This window comes from Suncus etruscus, chromosome 8 (assembly GCF_024139225.1).
Source record: "Suncus etruscus isolate mSunEtr1 chromosome 8, mSunEtr1.pri.cur, whole genome shotgun sequence".
Classification (NCBI taxonomy): domain Eukaryota; kingdom Metazoa; phylum Chordata; class Mammalia; order Eulipotyphla; family Soricidae; genus Suncus; species Suncus etruscus.
Window position 1 is genome coordinate 6,337,492 of NC_064855.1, and position 11,766 is coordinate 6,349,257.

Here is an 11,766-nt window from a genome sequence, read left to right on the forward strand (position 1 = left end):
GCGAAACTCTTCTATATAATATTGTAATGTTTGATACATGTAAAGACACATTGTTGAATACCACAGAAATACAACATAAAAAGTAAATCCAATATAAACTATGGAATTTGACTAATAGGTTGTACAAATGCATTGCTGTGGTTCAAGAAGCTAACAGTAGGAGAATTGTAGAGTTTGAGAGTCCATGATAAGTCTACTTTTTAAAAATTTTCCTGAAAACTTAAGCCTAGCTAACAATCAAAACAAAAAACACAACCTTTTTCTGTTTTATTGTTTTGAGAGTCACACCTGGGGGTTCTCAGGGATTACTCCTGGCTCTGTGTTTAGGGATCACTCCTAGTAGTGCTCAGGGGACTTAAATGAAGATGACAGGATTTGAATGGGGTCAAACACATGCAAGTAAGCTAACCTCTGTATTATCTCTCTGGCCCCCCAAATTAAACTTCAGTAACTAAAGCAAAATTATATTTTATATAACTAAATAGTTGAAGCAGAAATCACTCTTGATCACCTTCATCCTGAACCCCAATCATTCATATCTCTAACCAGAACAGTTGAACACGGAGTCCAAATCTTTGGGATGCACATCAAATTAGATGCGGTTTCTCTACCAGTGATCCACAACTCAAACCCCTGAGAAATAATATTGTTGTCTTCGAAGAGAGTTTCTTCTTTTTTTAATGGCATTACTTTTTTCCTCATCTTTTTATTCCTTGCAGCACATTCCTGGCACAACACATTATCTTCGAAGTTTGGAGCTAAAAGTGTACAGGCTAGTAACAGGCAAAGAGAAAAAAGTCCTCCTCTTGGAAGTGGCAGATATTAGGTCCAACCCTCTGGAACTGCGGTGCTGGCTCTGCTGAGGGGTCTCGTCTGTCCTGGGCCAACCACCAGACACTGCAGGTTTGAGGCAGTAAAGTCTCAGCACTAGGAGGAATTGCTGTGAAGTTACAGCTTTAGGTTAAACAGATCTTGCAGCTATTCTTGCCCATGCTGACACGGCTTCCTGAGCTTCACTTCAACTCTATTTGTCTTACCTTCTTGCCTCCCAACTTTGAGAAAGCCTTGCTTTCTTGGTTTCTATCTTGCATCTACTTGAACCTTACTGTAGTCTGGAAAGCTGAGGAATAGTCCGGCTCCTTTCACAAATCAGCATGTTTTAGAAAACTTCAATTTCTGGCCATCAGTAGTTATATTCAGTTGTTGACCCCATTCTAAAAGTGACCTGATATACTTGATAAAAATGGTCAAATGAAGTCAAACTGATCGGCAAGAGAAGGATTGGTGATGCTTTCCAGGCATTCCTGGGGTTTTCTTCTATAGCTGATGAAACTTAGTTCTGCAAGAAAACACTTGATGTTCTTTCTTAGGTTTATCTTCAACTGGAAATAATAATCAGTATTACATCCTCCTTGTATGAATCTTCCTCAAAAAAGTTCTTCTCACTGCTTCAGTAATTTGAATGTTCTTTTTGCAGAAATAATCAGTGAGTAAGGAAAGCCCAAACCTCAAGGAATGAGCACTTTTGTTTTCTCTCTTTACCCTGAGGGTTCCTAGGTAGATTGTTCCTTTTATAAGTAAATGACTCTTCTACATGTTTACTTCTTTTCTCCCTCCCTCTACACCTGAAAATTGATTTTATCAGTAGAGTGTAATTTGCAAGGGTCTGGGCTCTACCAAGTGGTGTTTGGGGGTTACTCCAAAAAAAGGTTTCTAAATGATCTAGCAACTCAAAACTATATAAATGAATTTAGGTTATCTACCTCAAAGTTCTCAGATGCAATTTTTTTTCCCTTAAAGTATTTGTACATCAGGGCCAAAAAGGCAGCCGGGGCTGCCTTCATGAACCTGTCCCAGTACTACAAGGTCCAGGGCATCTCCTGGGCTTCCGTTAAAATTCCTGAGCACCCAATATTTACATGTGCCTAAAATACTACTGTGAAAGATATGTAAGCCGTTATGATCAAAATAAAAATTAAAAAAGCAGTAAGGAGGTTCCACAAAAAAATGTAAGAATAGATTTTTTTATACAGCTCACAATATTGCTTTTTGTCATATACTTCCAGAAATAAAAACATTAATTTGAAGAAAAAAAAAAAGAAAAGATTCCTGAGCACCACTGGTACAGCCTGGATCATCCTGGTCCCACCAGGCCAGATTAGCATTGCATCCTTGGGCTGGAGCACTGAACCACCCAAAACTGCTGGGAAGGGAACAGAGGGCTTCTGCACATCTCTTGGGCACCTTCTGTGTCCCTCCAAAGGAAAAAGAAAGTCATATAAAAATTTAACTCTTGGAGCATCAGCATTTATTAGTACCTAAATATCAAAACTAGTTTATGGTACTTATTTTAATAATTATTTGATAATTTATGCATCGTTGATTAATAATCAGTGAGCTAAGTTAGAATTCACTATGGTACCCAATTTTAAAATAGGTCATTCAATTCTTACAATTCAGTTCACTGGGGGCCTGGGAGATAGTCCAGGGATAGGGTGCTGGCCCTACACACAGCCCACCCAGGTTCAATCACATGCAGCACATTTGGTCTTGAGTGCTCTCAGCATTGATCCATGAACACAGCCAGGTGTGATGCAAAGCTTCCCTCCCGCCCAATTCATTCATTGAAAAGCATATGGCCCTCAAATTTTGCACAGTATACACGTGTTCACAATTCTCATTTCTTCCTCTAAGAAAACCAAAAGATTTCAAACAAGCTCACCGCTGTGTGTGAAGTAGAACTTACAGAAGAATGACCTTTCATACTTCTTTTCTTCCATTCTAGTCAGAAAATGGCTTTTATTGGACATCAGTGCAGTTCTCAAACTCTTATTGAAATGCCATTTCTGAGGACCATATTCCAGTTACAGGCAAGAGAGAATAACAAGCTGAAAATATGTGGAACTGAAATATTCACTCTTAAGAAGTAAATAGTATATACTCCTGTAATCTCTCCCTCCCGCCTATCTAAAAAAGAAAACTCATGGGGCTGGAGATCAGGCAGCGGGTAAGGCATTTGACTGGCACACCACTGAACTGGATTCACTTCCTGGTATCCCACATGATCCCCCAACTGCCAGAAGTAATTCCTGTGTGCAGGGCCCCCTGAGGTGGGCCCCCAAAACAATAACAACAGCAACAAAATTTCAGAAAATGAATCGTAGAATTGGAGGAAAAGTGACTAAGGTCATTGGTCAGAATAATGAAGTTTTGTTGTCACCAAAGTCAGAGTTAGAGAATTAGATCATCATTCTCTGAGAAAGGAAAGGATGCCAGCACTCTTCAGTGGCTCTCCTCCCACCTTCCTATCACACAACTACAACTTTCCCTTCCAGTTCAAGGTGCCAAGATTGGGGGCTCTAAAATAGCTTTAATGCCTATTAGGCTGAAACACATCACAAACAGCTGCCGGGTTATATAGTACCACAAGCTGGAAATATTGCTTGGTTTGTTACGGAAAACGTTTGCTAAACCTCTGGTCTAAATACAAACCCAATACCCTGTCTCTGTTGCACCCAAGATTGCCAATGACTTCCTACTTCAGCAGAAATGTTATATAGGAGGTCCAGAAGAATGCTAACCCTGCAGTGCAATCTCATCTAGCCTCTCCTGCACTCTAGAGCCAAACGTTCACAGTGGGCTGCCTAGATTTAATCAACTGCTGAACAGATCCAAACTCAGGGAAAGGCACTCTGGAAGGCAGAGCTGGGGAGACCTAGAAAACCTTAGCTTGCAGACTTTTTGTCTTACTTTCCTCATATACAATGGAAACAAAAAGACCCTAGTTTCCAGGGTAGTGAGGATTTCTCAGCAATATTCTTCCATGATCTGAACAGTAAAAGAGAAAAGAAATTGTGCTCTAAGGTCTTTAACCCTCTCTTACCTTGGGAACCCTCCAAACCCTAGCAAAAAAGGTTCAGGGCAGAGGTTTAGTGGATACACTTGAATTCCAAATTCATGGTGGTGGAGATGCAATCATCTTTCCCAGCACTCAGAGCCCGAAAAGTGCACCGGAGGTGGGTGCACATGATCAGCTGGACCCTAGGAAAGTGGGTGCACAGCCGGGGGGTGGGGGAGGGCATAAAACAAACACATCTCTGGCTTATGAATCGTCATCATGCAGTCACTTCATGCCTTTGAGGAGCGAGGCAGATTACTTCTCTGTCTTCCTCTGATGTGCAAGTATGTACATGTGGAATTCCTAGTGGCAAATGCAACTGTTTGGATTCTTATCAAAATCTCATCAATCTTTGTGTGTGTGTGTGTGTGTGTGTGTGTGTTTGGGCCACATTCAGCAGCACTCCGGGGATTACTCCAGGCTCTGAGCTCAGAATTCCTAGTGGCAAATGCAACTGTTTGGATTCTTATCAAAATCTCATCAATCTCTGTGTGTGTGTGTGTGTGTGTGTGTGTGTGTGTGTGTGTGTGTGTGTGTGTGTCTGTTTGGGCCACATTCAGAGCACTCAGGGGGATTACTCCAGGCAAAATCTCATCAATCTTTGTGTGTGTGTGTGTGTGTGTGTGTGTGTGTGTGTGTGTGTGTGTGTGTGTGTGTGTGTGTGATTACTCCAGGCTCTGAGCTCAGAAATCTGTCCTGGCAAGCATGGGCAAGCATGGGGGACCATATGCGATGCTGGAGATGGAACCCAGGTCAGTCCTGGGTCTACTGCCTGCAAGGCAAATGCCCTACCTCGGTGCAATCTCTCCGGCCCCCAAATCTCATCCATCTTTTCCTCAACCGAAAGTAAAACTCCAAGGTAACACCTGACACCCCACTACCCAAAAGAGACTAAAATTTTCCTCCAAGAACCCCTGAGAGGAAAAGGTGCAAAGCTAGATCCCAAAGCCAAGGGGAATCATGATGTTCATGATTCTCATGGGGTGCCCTGAGACACCCCTGGGGGGTGGGAGGGGGTCCTGCGGCTGCTCCTTCAACCCGGGGTGCAGCTGCGGGGACCCCCTTACCGAGTTGGAGAAGGTGAGTCCGTGGTGGTCCTGCAGGACCCGTAGCAGCATCTGGTTGCCATCGTCCAGAAAGTTGTCGACTTCGGGGTGGCTGCGGGGGCGCGGGGAGTCCCAGGGCTGGGCCAGCAGGCCGAAGTAGTTCTGGGTGGTGGCGAAGATGAAGAGTTTCCGCACGTCGTCGCCCGCGCCCGCGCCCGCCATGGCGCAGACAGACAGACTGACAGACAGACAGACTGCAGGGCGCGGGATGAAGGATGCGATGCAAGGCCCAGGCCCGGCCCGAGGCGCGCCCCCGGGAGTTGCCTGGCGCCGTCGCTATGGAGACGGGGCCCGACGTGCGCGCCGCCGCGCGGGGCACGTCGCCGCCGCCGCCTCGGGCGCGCGCACGCAACTCTCGGGCGCGCGCCCGGCCCCGGGCTGGTTTGTGTTTGCAATTGGGCACAGCTGTCTGTCGCCCTGATTATCCAGAGTTTGGCGCGAAGACCCCGAAAGGTCCTATTTAAAGCGCCCTTGTCAGAGCCCGCAGAGATGGGAGATAAAAGGATACAGCTTTGCACGCTTCTTCCCGTCTTCAATTGTTTTTCTTTTTTTATGACAGCAGGAGTAGTAATGGAAATGGGGAAGGGAGGGAGGGAGGGAGGGAGGGAGGGAGGGAGGGAGGGAGGGAGGGAAGGAAGGAAGGAAGGAAGGAAGGAAGGAAGGAAGGAAGGAAGGAAGGAAGGAAGGAAGGAAGGAAGGAAGGAAGGAAGGAAGGAAGGAAGGAGAAAGAATGGAGGGAGGGAAGGAAGGAGAAAAAAGGGAGGGAGGAAGGAAGAGGGGAAGAAAGGGAGGGAGAGGGGAAGAAAGGGAGGGAGGCAGGAAGAAGGGAATGAGGGAAGGAAAGGAGGAAGGAAAGAAGGAAGGAGAGAGGGAAAGAAGGAAGGGAGAAGGGAGGAAGGAAGAAAGGAAGGAGGGAGGAAAGTAAGGAAGGAGAAAGAAGGGAGGGAGGAAGGAAGAAGGGAAGAAAGGGAGGGAGGCAGGAAGAAGAGAAGGAGGAAGGAAGGAAGGAAGGAAGGAAGGAGAGAGGGAAAGAAGGAAGGGAGAAGGGAGGAAGGACGAAGGAAGGAAAGGAGGAAAGGGAAGGAAGGAAGAAAAGGAAAGAAGGGAAGTAATGAAGAAAGGAGGGAAGGAAGGAAGGAAGGGAGGGAGGAAGGAAGGAAGAAGGAAATGAGGGAAGGGAAGAAGGAAGGAAAGAAGGGAGGGAGGAAGAAGGGAATGAGGGAAGGGAAGGAGGAAGGAAGGAAGGAGAGAGGGAAAGAAGGGAGACGGGAGGAAGGAAAGGAAAGGGAAGGAAGGAAGAAAAGGAAAGAAGGGAAGGAATGAAGAAAGGAGGGAAGGAAGGAAGGAAGGAAGGAAGGAAGGAAGGAAGGAAGGAAGGAAGGAAGGAAGCCCATCTTCAGTTCTTGAAACCACATGGATTCCACACCACTTCCGGGAGCAACTCCCAACACCTCCAGATGTGACTCTAACACAGAATATATATTATAATTTATAATATATATAATTTTATTTTTATCATATTGGCTTAGATATCTTTCATAGTATTATTGTAGGTACATATTAACATTGAATCAGGGGAATTCCCATCACCAAATTTGCCCTCCCTCCACCCCTGTTCCCATCCTGCATCCCATATCCCCCACCCTCACCCCCGGACTGCTAGAATAAGTGGTCCCCTCTGGGTCTAGCTTACTACTTAGTGATCATATATCTGGTTGGTCTTGGTACCCTCCCTTATTTCCCCCCTCTGTATGAGAGGCGGAACTAGGTAGTTCTAGATATATGGTTTTGGTTGAAGAAAGGAAAAGCAATAAAGTGGGGTAAAAATCAAGCCGAAAATGGGTGTAGTCCTTCTAGAGGCTCTCAAGAATCGCTTTTTGAGACACTTCAGTCTACTGATTATTTACTTACCACCTCTTCTCCCCATTCACATGTCCATTCCCCATCATTAGTAACCTGCTAAGAATTGCAGAGGGGGGAAAATAACTTTTTTTTTCATTACAACCACTCCCTGAACATATTTGTCTTTGTAATACTTTAAACTTGCCTTTCAAGTAATCAAGCATACTAGTTGAGAGTAACTTAAAATTCTTACTATTTCTTTTTTTATGATAAATTTATTTATTTTTTAATATATTTAAGCACCATGATTACAAGCTGTTTGTAGTTGGGTTTGAGTCATAAACAGAATACCCCTCTTCACCAGGACACCATTCCCACCACCAATGCCCCCTCCCACTCCCCACCCCTACCTGTATTCGTGACAGGCATTCTACTTCTCTCATTCTTTAACATTGTCATGCTAGTTGTTAGTGTAGTTATTTCCCTGACAGCGTTCACCACTCTTTGTGGTGAGCTTCAAATTGTGAGCTGGTCCTTCCAGCCCTTAACTTTATTGTCTTTGGGCCTTATTGCAGTAATGTCTTTTTCTTAAAACCCATAGATGAGTGAAAATATTCTGTGTATCTCTCTCCCTCTGACTTATTTCACTTAACATAATAGATACCATGTACATTCACGTATAGGAAAATTTCATGACATCATTGCTCCTGACAGCTGCATAAAAGTCTTAAAACATGAAGTGTTTTTTTCGAATATACTTATTCCTTTAAATACTATGTTAAGCTTTACGGTGTGTGAACCATCTTCCCTTTAATTTGCACAAGTCTTGCTTAGACCACTATGCTTTAGTTTAAAAAATTATAAACTTCATTTTTTAAAAATATCTACTGAGATCAAGTTCTGAAATGAAAGCTACTTTACTTTGGCAGCTATTAATAAATATGTTCACATAAATCGTTATTTTATTCCATTTTTATTTATGACTTGTATAACATGCAGTTTCAGAGCTGTATAACATGCAGTATAACAGAGCTGTTTCAGAGCTTAGCAAATTTGGGGGGCTAGATCCTGCGATAAAATAATCTATCAATTTCACATCCTGTTACTATGAACACAGAATATATTATTTTACAAAACTAAAAACCTTGGTAGTATTAGTTTACACAGCAGAGAAACTCACAATAAATCTAAAAGAGACCATTACAGTTCCCATTTTCAAGTACCGCATTGACTTGATGTTCTCAATTGTTAAATCATGTATGAAATTTAACATGTTACACCATTAAAGCAGCATTTAAACTAATGAAAGAAAGCATTTCCATTTTGTGGTATTTTCAGCAACCATGGGATTCTTTAGTTCATGTCACACACTGGGGAGTCTTTTATTAAGAGAAACCAAAGGAGTCTTTTATAAAACTCCCTATGAAGCTCAACCCATCTAATCATGTTCAAAGGGACCAACATATAAACCAGTGTTTTCAGGCACTGTGCAGTGAGATATTATCTGGTGTGCCATGGGAAAAATTCCAGTTTCATCTGTAACATGTGGGTATGGCATGATTGGTCTATTTGTGACCTGAAGTGCATGTTATGGACTATAACAACTAAAGGCAGAGAGAGACTGAAAGCTGTTGATGAAGAGCTACGTGTGTGTCTTTCTTCGATTTCTACCAGAATATCAGCTTTGTGTTCAGCCAAACAGGGTCAGTTTTCACTGAGGAAGTAAACAGATATATGAACAATTATAAAATACTTTCAAGTAATTATAAAATAATTTCTTTGTGTTTATCGATTCCTATTCAAGAGAATCACTTTATATATATATATATATATATATATATATATATATATATATATATATATATATATATATATATAGTCAATATAGGCACAGAGTTTAATTTTTTCTTCTTTTTATTTTCCTTAGAGTTATTTTTTTAATTAAATTTTAAGTTAAAACAGTCTAGAATTGGTCTTATGTCAGAAAACTTCAGAGGTAGAGTCTCCTTGTATTTAGGCCAAGGCTTTTTCTTTCCATGTCCCCCATACTTTGGTGGGCCTATGCAAATGATAATTGCCACTCTAACACCGTTTTTACTGTGCTCCTTTGACTCTAAACCTTAAAAAAAACACCACTTAAACTTTTGAGGTTAACTTAAACTAATATGCATGTACATGAAAATGTAAAAAACTACTATGCCTTCAAGTTTAAGGAGTTACATAAATTTTATGGCTTTAGATTGCTTTGTGTACTGCTAAGAAAATTTATAATGTACTACAACCTGGGGTCTTGAGGGACAAAGTAATTGTACATGGGTTTTGTTTTATCTTTCTTTGATTGTAAGTTTAAAATTAAGGTGTCAGCAGGGGGATTTCTTCTGAGAACTCTCTTTTTGGGTGATTGTCCTTTCACTGTAACTTTACCTTGTCCTCTTTCTTTGCATCATTTTCACATAATTAAAAATTAAAAAAATAAATTTTAAGTTAAAATTAAAGTTACATTTTTTTCTTTTTTTAAAAGAAATGAAAGCACCCGCAGGTCTGGAACCATCAAAGATGGTTGTAAGGCCAACCTTGCCGAAGTAACCGCTGAGCTAAGGCCAATCCCAAAATTTAAGTTAAATTTTTAAGTGAAAATTTAATTTTTTTTGGTGATAATAGTAGATTTTACTTGTGGAAGCTCTTTTTGCTTTTTTTTATAATTTTTTATTATGAATTATGACAACAAAAGATGCAAAGAAAGAGGATAAGGTAAAGTTACAGTGGAAGGACAATCACCCATAACATAATTATCAGAAGAAGTCCCCTTGCTGATATCTTAACTTTGAATTTTCACCAAAGAAAGTTAAGATAAATAAAACAGAATCCATGTGCAATTACTTTTTCCCTCAAGTCCCCAGATTGTAGCACATTATAATATTTCTTAACAGCACACAAGGCAATCTAAAGCCATCAAACTTACGTAACTCCTTAAATATTAGAGGCATAGTATTTTTTACATTTCCATGTACATGCATATTAGCTTAAGTTAACCTCGAATTTTAAGTGGGTGTGTTTTAAGGATTAGAGTCAAAGGAGCACAGTAAAAACGGTGTTAGAGTGGCAATTGTTGTTTGCATAGGCCCACCAAAATATGAGAGGCATGGAAAGGAATAGCCTTGGCCTAAATACAAAGAGATCCTACCCCTGAAGTTTCCTGGCATAAGACCAGCTCTAGGCCTCAGGAAAGTTATTGTTCGCTCCAAGACATTGTCCTTAGCGCCAACACACTTATCACACAGTCTCTGTTGTTGGTCTCATGTTTCTGTATTAAAGATTCTGGAATCTGCATGTCCTACATTGAAGTCATGATGTGGAGTGCCTTTTCGTTTCACTTCACCATGAAAGGGGAATGCAGGAAGCCCTGTCCTGTAAGCAGGTTGTTGTTGTTAAGTCTTCTCAGTGTTAAGGGAAGTCTCTTTTGAGCAGGACGATGTCTGAGCAGTGGTAGGGTCTTCCGTGGTAGAGGATTGCTTCCAGGTGATGTTATAGACAAACCTCACCATAAAGGGGCAATACAGCAAGCCCTGTCCAGTAAACAGGTCATTGTTTTTGTTGTCTTCTCAGTGTTAAGGGATGTCTCTTTTGAGTAGATCGATGTCTGAGCAGCTGTAGGGTCGTCCCTGGTACAGGAATGCCTCCGGGTGATGTTATATACAACCTTGGGTGTTTTGTAAATGTCTTCTGTAGATCAAGGGGTAAATGGAGAATGCCCATTCTTCTGAGGCCTGTGCCAGGTCTTTATGTCAATGTTCAGGGTGTAAGGTCTCATTGCACTACAAGATTTGTGAGTTCCCATTTCTATTAGATAAGAACTTATTGGTATGTATAGTATTTTCCTATGTTATTGTGCCTACGCAAACAAGATATAAAGTCATGTGGTGCTATCAGATATATGGGGGCATAAGAACATTTCCAACAAGACCCATGACTTGGTTCAAACATAAGTATTAAACTGAGGGATTCTTTCACACCAAATTCCATATTGAGCAGTTCATAAAGAGAAGATAAAAAACATGGGGGGGGGGATCATCACTGTATAAGAAAGTATTTAGCAAAAGTTATAGCCGTCAAAGAAAACACCCATAAAATGTTGAAAAGATATGTGTCCTTTTTATGCCTTTTAAAATAGTTGGGTGGGTGTTAACTCTAGGGCACCACTTTGGTCTGTGAATTAGGATTCAACAGTACTTAAGTTAGAAAGGGTAAAAAAGGAGTAATGATGATAGGAGTTAAAGAAGTTAAAGAGAAATATGAACTTATGAAGGGGTATGCAAAAGGGCAGAGTACAAAATGGACATTCTGCATACATAAAAACATAATTCAATGATAGTGAGTACTATTAATGTTTCTTGTGCCATCGCCCCCGCGCGATTTTGAAAATGTAGACTGGACAGAGATTACCAGTGCCAGCCAAACCTCCTCCTGCTAGACTCCCGGCTCCCAGGAAGGAGAGATCCTTCAAGAAGCTGGGAGAACAGAAGTTCAGAGCCCCACCCAGACCCTCCCTAAGGAGCCGCATGGATAGTGGGGGAAGGCCTAGGGTACCTTCAAACTCCACCAAGGGACCCAACTCACCGGCTTGCCCAGGGGTGTGGCCCGGGGAAGCCCTGGAGATCTGGAGCAAGGCGGCAGAGGGGTGCTGGGGTTACCCAAATCCCGCACCCCTCCTAGGCCTGGCTAAGCAGGCCTCCGGCATGGCGTGGGCCTGCCAAACCTCTTCCTGCTAGACTCGAAAATTTAATTTTTAACTTAAATTTTTTAATTAAAATTTAAGTTAAAATTTAATTTAAATTTTATAAAATACTTTAATAAATAATTTATTTGTGTTTATTTGGTTCCTGCTCAAGGGAATTACTTTATATATAGTCTGTGCTATCT

The 11,766-nt window shown here is 41.7% G+C and overlaps 1 protein-coding gene across 1 annotated transcript in view; it reads right to left on the bottom strand.

Moving 5' to 3' along the window:
• The window catches only part of DYNC2H1 (dynein cytoplasmic 2 heavy chain 1), a 150,079-nt gene extending 144,854 nt beyond the window's left edge, over positions 1 to 5,225 (bottom strand). The window contains 1 exon segment of the mRNA XM_049778603.1: positions 4,966 to 5,225. Within this exon segment, the coding sequence (XP_049634560.1) occupies positions 4,966 to 5,166 (201 nt within the window). The 5' untranslated portion in view covers positions 5,167 to 5,225.
• Between the last annotated feature and the right edge of the window lie 6,541 nt (positions 5,226 to 11,766).